Source organism: Oryza sativa, chromosome 7 (genome assembly GCF_034140825.1).
Source record: "Oryza sativa Japonica Group chromosome 7, ASM3414082v1".
Lineage (NCBI taxonomy): Eukaryota > Viridiplantae > Streptophyta > Magnoliopsida > Poales > Poaceae > Oryza > Oryza sativa.
The window spans coordinates 6384606-6401526 of record NC_089041.1 but is presented as its reverse complement, the minus strand read 5'-3'; the positions used below and the strand labels follow the sequence as shown (position 1 = coordinate 6401526).

At 44.3% G+C, this 16921-nt stretch overlaps 1 protein-coding gene across 1 annotated transcript; it reads left to right on the top strand.

Annotated features, from left to right (window-relative positions):
* The first annotated feature begins 5866 nt into the window (after nucleotides 1–5866).
* On the top strand, nucleotides 5867–8203 carry LOC4342726 (uncharacterized). Its single transcript, XM_066312511.1, has 6 exons — nucleotides 5867–6672; nucleotides 6959–7114; nucleotides 7320–7418; nucleotides 7499–7610; nucleotides 7755–7855; nucleotides 7941–8203. The coding sequence occupies exons 2-5, from the start codon at nucleotides 7005–7007 to the stop codon at nucleotides 7761–7763; spliced, it is 330 nt and encodes a 109-aa protein (XP_066168608.1). The 5' UTR covers nucleotides 5867–6672; nucleotides 6959–7004; the 3' UTR covers nucleotides 7764–7855; nucleotides 7941–8203.
* The last annotated feature ends 8718 nt before the right edge of the window (nucleotides 8204–16921 follow it).

Sequence of the window (16921 nt, the reverse complement as noted above, 5' to 3'; positions counted from 1 at the left end):
TACCGAAGATGGGCCAGGTCGGCCCAGCCCATGGTTCAGCCGAACCTTGCGTGGCGCCGTCAGATGCAGCGTTTGGTGGGACGGCTGGGATTGATCCCAATGATGGTTGGAGGGCGTTTCCGACCTTTCCAACCGTCATAAGCTGCCTAGAAAAGGCCTTCACCTCACTCCCTCCATGACACACTCAAGCAAGAAGCTCCAAGCTCTCTCTTAAGTTTAGTTTAGTATTCTAGTGCTAGTGGAGCAGGAATAAAATAGTTTCTTTAGTCCTCGGAGCCTTCGGAAGAATTCGGGTATGGCTCTAGTAGCTCTTCCTTCTTTTGTAAGACTTGTACAATTATTAGAATATTCTTCAAAATATATTTACAGTACTTTACTTCACTCTGATTATTGGAGTACCAACTTTCCAATGTATTATTTGAGATATAATTGTCTAGCTAGCTTAACTGGGAGATGCATTGGTGTGGGTATAATGTTCATTCGTATGATTGCTCTAAGTCATGACGATGATTGTAGAGTAGTATTTGGTAGTATAAGCGAGGTGCTTAGACTATTGAATATCATTATATGGGGTTATATGCTGCGGGTCAGTCGAGGTGGGCCGCTGATAGTGATAGCTCAGTATAAGTATTCCTCCATATTAGTATATAATCCTAAGTTACTTTTCTAGGGAGGTTACTTCTCCGTATTTAGCACCGGTTGGATGGCCATAATGGGTTGTCGTAAGAAACTCGGCAACCAGGAGTGGTCTCTCGAAACACCAGGAGGGCATTGTAATGGGGGTATTGGCTATATAATTATATAGCAGATAATATTAACTAAAGTTGTATGTATATTAGAGGTGTAAGAATAGATTATTTTCTTATTCTTTTCCATTTTGCCTAGACTTATTATTTATGAGAGAATGAGTTTTTATGCTTCGTGTCACTCTACCCTTGAATTAAATTAACACCTGCTTAGACTGATTATTACAAGTAACATATAAATATTAGCATAGTTTTCTCCATTATAATCTTTCCACGGGACTAAACAAATATGATACCCTTGTAATACTTCCGGGTGAAATGCTACTATAGTATATCCGTGTGCTTGCGTATATGATTTGTAACCATAATATAACATAAATATTTCTGTTCCATTGCTGGGCATTATATTTCTAGTAATGTCGTTAAGAAATACCAACAGTGTGGGGGTGGCGACGGCGCCGGACATGGCTTCCCTGGCCAGATTTGGCCCCTTCCTGGGATGACGGTGGCAGCCAAGGAGGCGGGAAGGGAGATAGCAAGCGGCGGGGAAGGGGGAAGACAAGCGGCGGAGTGGAGCAGGAGCGACGGTGAGGCCAGATCCATGGCGGGCGCTGCCAGATCTGGAGGGGGCGAAGGTGGAGGAAGGGGAGAACGAGGTGGCAGGCGGCGGGGGCATAGGAGAGGTGGTGGTGGGGCAGCGGCGACTACGCTGGGAGCCACCAGAGCTGGCAATTGGCAGCCGTAGGAGCAACCAAGCAAGGGGCGCGAGATGGCGCCGGAGGCGCCGTCGCGACATGAGGAGGTGGTCGTGGCCTTAGACACGGCGGCGACATCCCTCACAGTTGGCAACATGCAGGGGAGTTTTTGGGCATTGGCGTCGACTCGTGCTCCACTAGTGGCTAGACATCCTCTTCTTCATGGAGCTCTCCCCCCCCCCACCCCCCTCCTCCTATGGCCAGCCTCAGATCTGGTCACGGGAAGATCCACGAGGAGGGTGGAAGCCGATACTACAGAAACACAAATAGGTGCCGGTTTAAGATCCGACACTTTTGAGGTTCCACGAATCAAAAAAAAATCCGGCTCGATGCATCGGCTAGTCACGACGAAGGAAACAAATGCGGATTTCTTTTTTCTCGGAAAATAAAACGAATAGAGTAAGGTACTATCCGTCGGAATGGGAAAACGTTCAGAAATTTTGTCCGGATATCCACATACATAGATCAAATTTTAGAAAAAGCACTTATATATACATAACATTTTCATACGGAGTCAGATGAAGATAAACTTTAGATCAAATTGTAGAGCTTGATGATATCTACAATTTCTTGTTGACTATTTTATTATTTGAGATCATTTTTGAGTCTAAATATTCATTATAAAATACCATATCTATTTTTACAAAACCTCATATCTCCAATTCAAACGACATCTAATGGAGATGTGTTCCATATCAAAATTGTAGAGCTCAATGAGATCTACCACTTGGTAGTTTATAACATTTGTATTTTAAAATGTTTAAAGTATAAAACAAACACTACAAGTTTTGAAGATGTGAAATAAAATAAATAACATCTCTAATTTATACAATAAGATCTTGATAAGTGATATGGTAAGTAAGCTATACATGTAGTAAAAGGTCGTGGGATTAAAAAATAAATAATCATATTTACATATATTTACATGTGAGTCTCTTAGGGGAATTGCCTTGAAAATCAATTTTCACATAAGGTTGTAGTACCGCCTCCGAAATTGTCGATATAAATGTTTGAGAGGATTTTTATATACCGACAAATATTTGTTGCCATATTCGTTCATTTCATATTCACTAGGTATCTTTATTTGATAATATTCGATTTGATTTCCGTATCCGGTTCTCGATTCTGATTCCAATTCCGAAAAAATCTAAAATCTAATATGATAAAGCTAGTTTCCGTCCGTTTCTGTTTCGTTTTCATCCCTACATACGTGCTTCTTCTGGCCGTATATAATGTGCCGTGCCTTGTTAATATAACCCCTGTTATCCAACGTGCGCATTAAAGCTATCTAAACTTGTGTTTCAGAAAAAACTCCAACATATATGCTTGATCAGGCAAGTCTAGTGTTGCAGCGTCCGGAGGCATTACTTTTAAAAATATCTGTTTGAAACTATATATTTGTTGCAACGTCATCTTTTGCAGCCTCCGTGCACTACAGGAGAATGCCTCTTCTCTCCCAGTTCGCAACCCCTGTAGTCCCGGGTTACAAACAGGGAGAAGAAATCTGACACTAAGGATGACGATCTTTAGTCCCAGTTTAAATACTAGGGAGTAAAGATGCATCTCTACTCCTGGTTGTTAACACCAACCGGGACTAAAGATAGCGACTAAAGATAGCGATCTTTAGTCCTGGTTGGTAACACCAACCGGGAGGAGAGATTTTTTTTTATTTTTTCTATTTGCTTGTGGATAATTGATTTTAGTTACTTGCACTTGTTTTTTCAGCCGAACTCATCCACAGATCATCTCCCGACATCCCAAATCATCCACAATCCCAAATCATTCACAACAACAAAATCATCATCCACAATCCCAAATCATCCACAACAACATATATAGCCAACAAAAAATCATCCACAAATTAAGAGGGAAAAAAAGGAAAAGAAAAAGAAAAACATCCGGCCGGCCGACCCTCCGCGTGCGCCCGGCCGCCTACCGCCCAGCAGCCGCCGCGACCCCTCTGTCACGCCCCTCCACGTGCGCCCTACCACCTGCCACCCGGCGGCCGCGCCTCCCTCAGCCGCCGCAAGCCCGCCCTGCTCGCTCGCCCACTGCCGCGTGCGAGAATAGAGAGAGGAAAGGGAAAGGATAAGAAAAGAGAGGAGGAGAATAAGGGAAGAGATGGTTGCTAGAGGATAAGTACGAGGAATTATATACTATGCACCGATTTTTAATTCCGGTTGGTGTTTCTAATCGGGAATAAAAAAAGTAGGGGGCAAACACTTTTTTAACCGGGACTATGTTTAGTCCCGGTTAGTGTGTTACCAACCGGGACTAAAGATCATAAAATGGTTATGGGCTTTTCAACCGAGGCTAAAGATGATTTTTAGTTATGATTCTTTTTGGAACCGGAATTATTGTGGTTTTCGTCCAACCCAGTAAAGATCGGTTCTTCAATAGTGGTGGTTGCTTGATCTCTGCTCTGTCTATCTCTCTCTCCGTGAACTTGTGACCTTGACCAAGAGAGGAGAGAGAGTGGAGATAGTTGTGGACAGATTTGAGCCCATTGGTGGTAGTTGAGGCGAATGGAGAACAGAGGATACACTTCTACTATTTACTAGTGCACTACCTTCGTGTTTGTTTTTTTACTGGTCAGAGACCCAGGTTTGCGTCGCCCACAGTCATCCGTCGTCATTTGCACGGCTCCAATCTTACCCGACATCACCTTCCTCGACTCTGCTCTGCGCGGCATAACCGGCATTGTTTATCGCTGTGTTGCATTGTGTGCTATTGGCCTGATCACAGTGCATGCCCATATGGCCATATGTGACAAGCCTTCGTAGGATGGAACATGTCTACTATGCCAAGCTTCGGGTTGCCGCTAGCTGCATGCGTCGTCCCCTTCGGACCGCCACTACAAGTTATGTGTGGCTTATATGACACAGGTTATAATGTCACTATATCATCTAATTTATGACATTTTATTTGAAGCATTTTAACTTAATGACAATAAAAAGTTGTGTGTCACAATAAGTGTCATATAGCTAGTCTAGTGTCATCCAGTGACAATATTTACTATGTCATAAGACCTATTTATGTGTCACAAATTATTTATTGTATTATTTTAAATATTTTTGTCCATGTAGGCAAGCCTTATTGCCACATCAGATTTTCTTTTCTCATTTTCAGATGGGCCAACCTGGTGCTAGCCCAACAGCCGCTTACCCGAAATGGGCCAACCCGTGCGCTAGGCCGAGCAGCCGCGCCTAACTCAGCAAAATGGCTAAAAAATGTTAGGAGTTAGGAGTCGAACCCGCAAGCTAAAAATTGTTGGGAGTTGCGTGAAAAAATTGTCAAAAACAAAGTTATATGACTTATCGAAATCTACCAATTTTATTTTAGTTATTTCTCCATCTGAGTTTGATTGATCTATATAAAATTTGAATTTTAAAATATAAGAAATTCAAATATATATTTTTTTGTGTAGTAAATGATTTCAAATGAAAAAATTGTCAACAAAAAATTTGTATAACTTATCAAGATCTACAACTTTTGTTTTGGTCATTTTGCTATATGACTTTGTTTCAATAATTTGAATTTGAATTTCAAATTATGACTACTTCAAACAATATTTTCAAATACTAAATGATTTCAACTGAAAAAGTCATCAATAACAAAGTTGTATAACTCATAAATATCTATAACTTTTATTTTGGTCATATCTTCATCTGGCAAAGTGATATTAACATTGTTCACAAAATTTACAAATCTCTCTTATAGTTTATAAAACCATATTAAAATTTTGTGAACAATCTTACTATCGCTTCGTCGAATGAACAAATGACCAAAATAAAAATTGTAGATTCAGATGGATTATACAACTTTGTTGTTGATGAATTTTTCAGTTGAAGTCGTTCACTAATAAAAAAATTCTATTTGAAGTTCTCAAACTTTGAATTTCAAATTCAAATTGTTCAAATAGAGTCAGATGGAGAAATGACAAAAATAAAAAATTTCCGTCTCGATGATTTATACAACTTTAGTTTTGGTGACTTTTCCATTTGAAATCATTTATTAACCCCAATTTTTATTCGAAATTATCAATTTTTGAAAATTCAAAATTTGTATTGTTCAAATGAACTTATTTGTAAAAAGGACTAATACAATAGTTGTAGATCTCGATTAGTTCTATAATTTTATTATTTATGATTTTTTCATTTGAAACAAAAAAAATCGACCTAAAATTACATTTAATGTTTTCATAAATTGAAATTAAAAAAAAAACATATGATCATTCCTGTTTCGGCCCAAATGGCCCAACTATTTCTGACCGTCCATCTTCGATCTAATGGTTCTGATCGCCGTCCCTAACCCTAGCCCTATATAAAACCCTCCTCTCCACCCCTCCTCTCTCTCTCTCTCTCCACCCTCAGCCGCCACACTCCCATCCATTCTCCTCTCCTTTCCTCTCCTCTCCTCTCCGGCGGTGGGTATCGGCGATGACAGCGTGCGGCGGCGTCCTCCTTCGCCGCTTACCACGCCGCCTCTATCTCCGCCGCCACCACGCTCGGGAGCGGTGGATCTGCTAGATCCCGGGCCTAGGGCGGCTAGATCGAGCGGCGGCAATCCCCGGGCGGCTCGAGGACGGCGTGCGGCTGCATCGACGGGCCCAACCGCTAGCCGATTCCAAACCACGTTGGCCACAGCATCCTCGCGCCGCCCGCTGACCACCCCCCCTTCCTCGTGCTCCTCCGCGCATAGCAGCAGCCGGGTCAGAGAGAGTGCCGACACGGCGTGGACGCGTCCGCAAATGCCAGTGCTGGTCCTCACGCTGATAGCTAGTAGGCCCATTAGGCTTGTTTAGTGTAAATGAGACCCAAATTTCCCCATCTGAGTCATCTGACCATCTCCTCCAACCTCCGCCAATCCCCATCCCCAATCCCCATCGGCGGACGGGGGCTGCTGTGGTGCGCGCCGCGCGGGAGGGCAGGGTGAGGTGAGGAGGGCGCGGCCACCAGGCTTCCAGAGCTGCGGCTGTGGCATCTGCTCCGGCAAGGCGGCAGCACGACCAGCCGCCATGGCCCAAATGGGCAGGCGCGCAGCGCAGGAAGAGCAGAGACAGAGGCAGGGTGGGATGAATGGCACAACAGCAGTGCAGGCGTGCAGCACCCAGCGACGACAGCAAGCAAGCGACAAGCCAACAAGCCAAGCATCCATCACTCCATCAACAGGTGCCTACATATGTGAACATTAATCAATCTTTGGTACTATATCTATCTATACTCAGTACTGTACTTCCTATTTGTGATGTATTGTTGAAAGCATGAATCTTAGGAAGTTGAGGTATTTTTTGAGTACCTACTCTTCTATCTAGTTTACAAATAGATGATGAATCATCAACTTATAATTAGTTCTTGTTTACCGTGCTTAATGTAGACTTGTTGTGATAATATTGCATCGTATAATAACATGCATTGAGATTTTTCGTTATGTGCTAACTTCTGTGGTAATTCGTAGGCCACACCTAAAATTTTTTCCGTCCTCCGCCACTGGTGTGGCTGTGATGCATCAAGCGCCGGTGGTTGATATGGCCGAGACTTCTGTGCCGAATCTTGGCATGAAGCCCAAGATCTCTGAACGGACAAGCAACACCAAGGCCACAATGGGCACAAGGTGAGCTTGTTTATTTCTTGTATTAAAGAAAGCTGAACGGTTCTGCTCGTTCATAGCTTGATGTCACATTCCTTTTAATCTTAGAGCAAGAGATGCTTTTGTATGATTAAGGATGAATCTGGATTCGATTTTGTATGGAATAACTCTTCATTTTTGTGTGCAATATGTGGACTAAGGCTAAGGCTAAATAATACTTTTGATTAAGGATGAATCCTTACGGATGCTGCCGTCATGCACGTTGTCCACCTGTGCGTTGTCATGCGGCAGATAAACGGGCTGGAGCAGCAATACGTATGAACATAAGGTATTTGCTATAATCGTAGGCTTTAGTCCAGACATGATAATTTTGTTGTTGTCCTGAAATTTATTATCTTTATTTTATAGTTGCTGCTCATACAATACATGTGAGGATTCTACCATTAAATGCACAATGACCCAATTTGAGGATCAGTTTAGCACTATAAAACCTGATGGGATTCAAGTCAGATGCCGTAAGGTACTTGTTCTTTTTTGCACTGGACTTCGGACAACTCTGTCTGTTTCTATCAATGAAACTGCGGCCAATGTTTTCTAACGTAAATGCAATGCCCCGCGGGGGTTTACTTGAGTCTACTAAATTTTGCTTACTCATGTATTATAGGATTCATAGATACATTATGCCACTGGGGTACATGTAATTCAAGTACAATAAGAAACTACTCAATTGTTTGGCAGCAATTTTGCATCATCAGATGCTGAATAGTAAGCACTCCTACTCAATTAGGTTCCAGATGATATTTTGGTGACACTGAACTTGCGACCATTGTGCTTGTGGGATGTTATTTAGGTGCTGCTGTGCTTCTGGCCGTTGTGCTGTTGCTGCTGTGCTTTTGGCCATTGCGCTACTGCTGCTGTGATGCTATTGCAGATGTGCTGCTGTTGCTCTCGCAGTAGCAGGAATATGAAATTTGAGAGTTTGGATATGTACTGAATTGGTGGATGGATGTAATGATATTGCATTTCAAGACTTCTGGAATGTGAAATGCATGTGACATTGCAATCATTTGTGGAATGTTAATTCATTTGAATCTGATTTTGTATGTGCTGAAATATAGTATCTGGGCTGAATTGTATGGGCTGAAAAAATATCAGTTGAGCTTTGTGGGCTGAAAAAATTATTTGGGCTGGAAAAATATATGGGCTAAATTGTGGGGGTGGAAAAATCATATGGGCTGAATTGTGCGGGTTGGAAAAATCATATGGGCCGAATTGGTGTGGGTTGAAAATTTGTACAGGCTGCATTCATAAACAAACAAGCAAAAAATATACTGGGCCAGCTAGCAACAACCCCAGAAAAAATATATTTGTGGCCCATGAGCTACATGGGCTTTAGCAGGCCGAATCTTATTTTGTGACTTTTTTTTTAACCATGTCAACTGTTATGTCAGCTGCCACGTGGCAAGCCCCAGGATTTTATGACAATAAAGCATTGTCAAATGCTTGTGACAATAAATGTACAAACGTCACATACTAAATTTATGACGTGGCTTTTTGACGTTTGGAATTACGTCAACTGATTTCATATATTATGACATAATAAAATGTTAAAAATCCACACACCTCTTATAGTGCGTGGTATCGCTGCTCATGCTTACTTGGCACTGCATCTACATGAAACTGTTGTTGTGGCCCCTTTGGCGATAGCATCACCACTCTCGTCAGACTTTCACCATCATCAACTTTTATCCAATACCCCAAATCACAAATATACCGGCCGATGCATTAAGAACCGGTACTAAAGCTATTTATAATCGGTTCTAAAAGCCTAGGTACCTAGAAATATATATCTTTAGCCCCAGTTGGTGTTACCAACTGATATTAAAAATACATCTTTAGAACCGGTTTGCAGCACCAACCGGTACTAATTTTTGTGGATCTTTAGTCTTGGTTACTGTTATCCGATACTAAAGATATTTTTAGCACTGGTTGATAATATCAATCGGGACTAAAGATATTTTTAATACAAGTTGGTTGTTACCAACCAGTACTAAAAATGCCTCTAGAGTTAGTTCAAAATGAAAATACCTTTATCCAAGTTAAACGTGTGGAGTAGGTAAGATGGTAACACAGATAATGGTTGAGATGCGAGATCTTAAGTTCGAATCCCACATCCTATATATTTTTTATTTAGTATGCATCTTTAGATCTTAAGTCTCGGTTACTATAACCGAGATTAAAAAGAGTTTAGAATCGGTATTAAAGATCATTTCTCTAGTGTGTGGATTGGTTATAAGTTTTACGCTTTCTTTAACCACTCTTATTTATTGTAGTCTATTAGGGATTATGGAATATCAAAGTTCTGGATACATGTGTAGCTCACGATTCAATGACAAACATAGTTGTCGGCAAGAATTCTTAGAGTGTGTTTTCAGGTCAAAAATTAAAAGTTTGGTTGAAATTGGAACGAAGTGACGGAAAAGTTGGAGGTTTATATGTGTAGAAAAGTTTTGATGTGATGAAAAAAATTGAAAATTTGAAGAAAAAATTTGGAACTAAACAAGGCCTTAATTTGCAAGGAAAATTTACAATGTGAGCTACCTCCACCAGATGAATCAAATAGGTCCCCGTTATCTACATGTGCATTTTGCCTATATTTTTCCCGCATTTCCCCAACTGCTCTTATTCAAGCCAGTTTATTAGCTAATTTGGTGGAATATCAATTATAGTATGGTACGTCGAACTTTGTAAGATGTGAAGAACTTGTCAAAGTTCTGGGTAGGTGTGTACTCGCTGAAGATGCCATTGTCTCCGGGTATCACTACTTGCAAGGACAAATGACAATTAATTGATGAGCTACCGCCACATGATTTTAACGCATGTTTTCAAACCTCTCTTCGTCGTTGTTTATTACGGAATTCTAGGAATCTCAAAGTTCTGGATAGATGTGAACGTACGTAGCTCTCAAGATTCCATTGCTTAAAAAACAGGGTTATATATGCAAGAATCCTTTGCACGTTACCCAGATGCGCAATGCCTATATATATTTATTACGCATTTCTTCAACTGCTCATATTCAAGGTAGTTTATTAGCCAATTTGAGATAATATCAGTGATAGTATGGCAGCTCGAACTTTGTAAAATGGGAACAACTTGTCAGAGTTTTGGGTAGATGTCTAGGTCGAACAAGATTCAATTTGTTTCACAAATACGAATCGGATTCTTTATTAGTTTTTACGAAATTGATAATACACAATTCTGAAATTACGGACTTTCCATTTTTAATTTGAAATAACTAATTTAATTTGAAATTTTGAAACCACAAATGTGAAGTTGTAACTAACGTGTGCGCTTCTTTTAGCTAGAGTCAGTATAATAAAAAAAATATAAAACCTACATATTTAAGCTATGATTAAAATTTAAAATATATCTCTATACTCTATAATACCCGTGCATCGTACGGGTTAGCGGCTAGTGTAACTAATGCATGGGCTTTGGACCATGTGTAGAGCTATATTTTGCATGAAAACTTGCACTTCTCTCTTTTTTTTTATATATATCTCCTTTCTACCTAAGCTATAGTTGGCTTATACTCTCACTGGAAAGTTGACGTGCAACTTTTATAACTTTTACTACCTCCGTCTCAAAATGTGGATAGGTCTTATCTCATTCTAAGTTACTAGACGGGGGAGAAGTACATTGTTTTTTTCTATTATAATATATAAAATAAATAAATATTTTTTTACTTTTAGTACGGTACTTTTTTTCTATTATATATATATATATATATATATAGACACACACACATTATCCTATTGTATTTAAACAATGACATGCTCTTTAAAATATATGTTTGACTATGTATAGTCAATGATATATTTTGAAGACCATATCATTATTCAAAACGTCATAATTAACCGGAGGGAGTTGCCAACTATTAAAATTGCTCTTAGGCAACTTGGAATATCAAACGATGCAAAATGTGAAGATCTTGTTAATGTTCTGGGTAGATGTGTAGCTCAAGATACCATTTGTTTAACAAATATAGTTATCTGGAGGAATACTTTCCTAGGACAACTTACAACTAATCTTGTTACTCCCACTCGATTGGATCATATAGCTTCCGGTTATCAACATGTGCGTTGGCTATATCTTTTTACGTGTTTCTTCAACCACTCTTATTTAAGGGAGTTTATGAGGCAATTTGATGTAATATCTGTTGGCGGATGGCATGAGGCTCTTCAACCAAACCTGCCGAAACCCATGGCGAAGGCTATAGAGCAAGAACGGCGCAAGGCGAAGAGTCGTACAAGCGCCAGGCCAGAGGCGTCTCAGACGAAGGGTGCAAGGCGAAGACTATCTGCCGAAGGAGGATGACTTCGTCTTGACAAGTTCGCCCCTGCGAGGGCCGAGGAAGCCTTTTTGGCCCATCAGGCCGGCGATCGCCAGACGGCCCATCAGGGGCCCATGAGCCCCTATAACATTATGTACCCCTGTAAATGCCTCTTTGGTAAGGGTAATCATGTAAATTCCCCTGTACAACCTAAACCCTAGTAATAAGAACCTGTAATGGGGCTATAAATAGTCCCCTAGGGCCATGTAATGGGGGATCCCCAAGGGAAATTCAAAATTTAGTACACTTCATTTTTCCAACCATTGTTGAGTAACCACGTCTTTCGACGTATGCAGTTGTCGTTTTGACAACAGCTGGTGCCGACCGTGGGGACTCCGAGCGAAACCACTGAGAGCGAATGCCACCGAAGAGGGTCGTGAAGGAGAAGGTTATCAGGCGGAAGGAGAGCGACGCCGGACCGGACATGGCTGCCGAAGAAGGAGCAGAGCCTTCGGCGTCCGTGGCCGAAGATGGAGAAGCACAAGCGCCATCACAACCGCCTTCGGCCCCCGCGCCATCAGAACCGTCTTCGGCCCCCGCAACGTCAGTGCAAGTGCCGAACACGGCCGACGTGGCGAAGGCGGCTACGGCGGAAGGGCACTCCAGACTAGGGCGGAGATCCTTTCGACAAACCAACTGGTGGTGCCCCAAGCCGCCCCATCGCAGCCGGCGGCGGCCCCAACTGCGCTCACCGTTATACAGGCCCAAATCAGCCTGGACCCCGAAGCGCAAGCTGAAGCCGACATGGAAGCCATGCGGCAGAACATGACACGGCTCCAAGACATGCTTCGCCAAATGCAAGAACAACAACAAGCATACGAGGCGGCAAGGCGGACCAAGGCCACGTCGGCTCTAATCCTTCAGTATTCGGCAGGCTATGCCCCACCTCAAGTCCGGCCGCAAGTGGTGACCCAGCCCTCTCCGCCACTAGCCACACAGGCGCCGGTGAACTTCGCCGGGCAGCATCAACCACCTGGCCAAGCGCCACAATCAGTGGCGGAAGGGGCTTCGGCTCTGCAGGCGCAACTCCAAGCTTTCCTTCAGCAACTCAACCAACCCCACTACATTTCAAGCACAACCCCATCGGCTCACCCGGTGGGGAATACAAGTCATGGTGCGCCCAATTGATTGCCACCAATTCAGCCAGGCTTGGAAGCTTCGCCGTGGAATCAAGGACCGCAGTTCGACTTCGTCAACACTGCTCAGGTGCCAACTGTTCGGCAGCAAGTTCCAACTCTAGGCTTCGGAACAAACCAAGCACCAATCCATGCTGCCATGATGTGGTTGCAGCCAATTTTTGACCCATCCGTGGCGGCTCAGCAAGTACCACCAGTTGGGCCAGTCTGCTTGAGGGCGAACTAACAAGAAAAATCGCCAACAAGGAGCCGCAGATGCTCGAGCACCTACTTCGCATCATTGACGGGTTCACAAGGAGTGAGGAGGATTCTAAACGACGACAAGCTATACGTCGCCGCTGCTCAAGCTCAAGCACAAGTTCAAGTTGCCGAACCACCTCCCCTCTCTGTTCGCCAGTCTCAGCCGGCGATCCAGGGACAGCCGCCAAGGCAAGGCCAAGCCCCCATGACTTGGAGAAAGTTCAGAACAGATCGGGCGGGCAAGGCTGTGATGGCTGTCGAAGAAGTGCAAGCCCTCCGCAAAGAGTTCGACGCCCAGCAAGCAAGCAACCATCAGCAGCCAGCCCGCAAGAAGGTCCGAAAAGACCTCTACTGCGCCTTTCACGGATGCTCTTCGCACACCACGGAGCAATGCTGAAACATTAGGCAACATGGCAACGCGCAAGACCTAAGGCCACAGCAGGGAACAACTGTCGAAGCACCTCGTGAAGCAGTTCAGGAGCAAACACCCCCAGCCGAACAACGCCAAGATGCACAGCGAAGGGTAATCGAAGTGATTACAAGAGCTGACCCGCCAAGCCAGTTGTCGAAATGGCAGAAGAAGATGTAGATCCGCATGGTCCACAGCATCACTTCGGCGGGTGAGGGGGCGCCACAGTACGTGAACCAGCTGATCTCTTTCGAGCCAGAAGACGCTGAAGGAGTCCTGTTCCCGCATCAAGATCCACTGGTAATCTCAGCTGAGATAGCCGGTTTTGAAGTCCGACGAATCCTGGTCGATGGAGGGAGTTAGGCCGACGTGATCTTCGCCGAAGCATATGCTAAGATGGGCTTGCCAACCCAAGCTCTTACACCGGCACCAACGTCGCTCCGGGGGTTCGGCGGAGAGGCAGTGCAAGTTCTTGGCCAAGCACTTTTGCTGATAGCCTTCGGCTCGGGAGAAAACAGGCGCGAAGAGCAAATACTGTTCCAAGAAACAGAGTCCGGACAGAAACCGGTCTACTTCGTCTTCGAAGCACTGCAAGGAGCAAAGACAAGGTACATTGAAATGGAAAAGCTCGCTTACGCTCTAGTGATGGCTTCGCGCAAGCTTAAGCACTACTTCCAGGCCCACAAAGTCATAGTGCCATCACAGTACCCCTTGGGCGAAATACTCCGAGGCAAGGAAGTCACTGGCCGGCTCAGCAAGTGGGCGGTAGAGCTATCCCCGTTCGACTTGCATTTTGTTGCACGCTCTGCTATCAAGTCTCAAGTGCTAGCTGACTTCGTAGCTGAATGGACACCAGTATTTGCCCCCGACCCTGAGCCCACCGAGCAGTTCTGGGTGATGTGCTCTGACGGTTCGTGGTCGCACAAGGGGGCAGGCGTTGCGGCAGTCCTCTTTTCGCCGAATGGTGTGCCGATTCGGTACGCAGCAAGATTGCAGTTCGACACAACCAACAATACAGCAGAATACGAAGCCGTTCTCCTGGGCCTGAGAAAGGCGAAAGCATTGGGAGTCCGGTGCCTGCTAATTCGAACTGACTCCAAGTTGGTAGCAGGCCATGTTGACAAATCCTTCGAGGCAAAAGAAGAGGGAATGAAGAGGTATCTGGAGGCTGTTCGGTCCATGGAAAAATGCTTCACCGGCATAATGGTCGAACACTTGCCTAGAGACCAGAACAGGGAGGCAGATGCCTTGGCGAAATCCGCTGCTTAAGGCGGCCCATATTCGCTGGGCATCTTTTTCGAAGTCCTGCATGCTCCAAGTGTGCCCATGGACTGCTCCGAAGTCATGGCAATCGACAAGGAGAAATGGGGTGAAGACCCACATGACTGGCGAACCCCATTTGTGAAACACCTTAAAACTGGCTGGCTTCCGGTAGACGAAGCAGAAGCGAAGCATTTGCAGCTCAGAGCCACGAAGTATAAGATGGTTTCGGGTCAGCTTTACCGCACAGGGGTACTTCAACCCTTACTTCGTTGCATCTCATTTGCCGAAGGCGAAGAAATGGCAAAGGAGATACACCAGGGGCTATGCGGCGCGCACTAGGCTGCAAGAACAGTGGCCTCCAAAGTATTTAGACAAGGAGTTTATTGGCCCACTGTGTTGAAAGTCTGTGTTGAGCAAATCAAGAAGTGCGAAAGTTGCCAGCGTCATGGCCGAAGCCAAGCCGCGCCCCAGTATGATCTGCAGCCCATTGCGCCAGTATGGCCCTTCGCCAGATGGGGACTAGACATCATTGGGCCGTTCCCAGTGGCACGAAACGGGTATAAATTCGCAATTGTAGCTGTGGAATATTTCTCTCGATGGATTGAAGCCGAACCGCTTGGGGCAATCACTTTGGCAGCAGTACAGAAGTTTGTATGGAAAAACATTGTTTGCCGTTTCGGAGTGCCAAAAGAGTTCATTACTGACAACGGCAAGCAGTTTGACCTGGAAATCAAGCTCGCGTCGGTCGCACACCCGCAGTCAAATGGGGCGGCCGAACGCACAAATGGCAAGATCCTAGAAGCACTGAAGAAAAGACTTGAGGGGGCGGCGAAAGGCAAATGGCCAGAGGAATTGCTATCGGTTCTCTGGGCCCTTCAGACGACCCCCACAAGACCAACCAAGTTTAGCCCGTTTATGCTTCTTTATGGCGATGAGGCAATAACCCCAGCAGAGCTAGGGGCTAACTCACCAAGGGTGATGTTTTTCGGGGGCGAAGGACGCGAAGTATCGCTCGAACTCTTGGAAGCAGTAAGAGTCGAAGCGCTCGAGCACATGCACAAGTACGCCGCAAGCACTTCGGCAACTTACAACAAAAAAGTTCGACCCACGGAGCTCATGCCTGGTCATCTCGTCCTAAGGAAGAAGGCGAACCCAGTAGCAGTTGGCAAGCTTGAATCAAAGTGGGAAGGACCATACCTCATCAAGCGCAAGTCCAGGACGGGATCTTTTCGCCTAGCGACACTCGAAGGCGAGGAGTTCGACCATTCCTGGAACGCCGCCTCCCTCAAGCGCTTCTATGTCTAGAATGGGTGGCACCCAAATCGCCAACTTGTAAAAATGTACATACTATCATGTAAGCCCTTCGGCACTATGTAAGCCTTTCGGCAAAGAAAAAAAAAGAAAAAGAAGAAAGAGAGAAAAAGAAAAAAAACTGGATGTAGGGCTATTATCCACCATGGAGGCCCGAACCAGTATAAAATCTCTGTGTCCTCCGCCTTCTTCTTACTTTTCGTGTGATTGATAATTTGTGGAAAAACCCCAAGGCAAACGCCTGATCAGCGAAAAAGGCCAAGGGGGCGAAACGAATCGGCCGAAGCATTGCTCGCCGAACATTGAAACCGCAACAGCTTGTCTCGGAAAATAAATAGCCGAACGACGTTACGACCGATCAGTATAAAAGCAAAAGCGTTTCTCTCGACACAGAACGCTACAGATTAAAAACGAACGACGAAAAGCTGAAAAGTCAATACACCTATTTCGCTAATATATGCAAAGGGGCCGGCATGTTCCGACCTAACAAAAGCACAAAATGTGACGATGCGAAAAATAGCGAAAAGGAAATAAAGCACGTTCTTTATTAGCTTCGAAAAAAAAATAATCAAAGAATACAAGGTTTACAACCCGATACAATTCATTTTACAAGTAAATTACATCTTCGCCCCAGTGATCATTATCCCTCCCTAAGGAATGGTCGGACGAACTAGGTTCGTCATCACTACTAATATCATACACAACCTTAAGAGGAGTAGGGGGCGAAACACAGACTAAACTGTAACGACGCTGAAAGATCGATTCCTGACGTTTAGTCTTCTAATGGTTTCGCCAAAAGCGAGCCATATCTTCCAAACGTCTTGAATGAACAAGATCGTAATCTTCTAAGGTTCGCCCGGGGTGCACACGTAGCCAGTTGGCAACCTTGATAATCTTATAGCTACGACCGTTTATCTCCATTTCGCGATAAACATGCCGAAATGGACATTGCGTCTTCGGCAGCCCCTTCAATGCCACAAATTTCTCGTTTTGACTTCGCCAGCTCCCAGAAGGGGGCCGAATGCACGATTTTCGGCGGACCCCCTGGTAGACAGTGCAGAAAAGGCAAAACACATCTT

What these genes read in the sequence shown, in the direction of transcription:
- LOC4342726 (XM_066312511.1), top strand. Translation starts at nt 7,005, where the DNA reads ATGCATCAAGCGCCGGTGGTTGATATGGCCGAGACTTCTGTGCCGAAT. An exon ending in AAGGCCACAATGGGCACAAG is followed by an intron (nt 7,115 to 7,319) that starts GTGAGCTTGTTT and finishes CTTTTGATTAAG; the next exon opens with GATGAATCCTTACGGATGCT. An exon ending in GCAATACGTATGAACATAAG is followed by an intron (nt 7,419 to 7,498) that starts GTATTTGCTATA and finishes TTTATTTTATAG; the next exon opens with TTGCTGCTCATACAATACAT.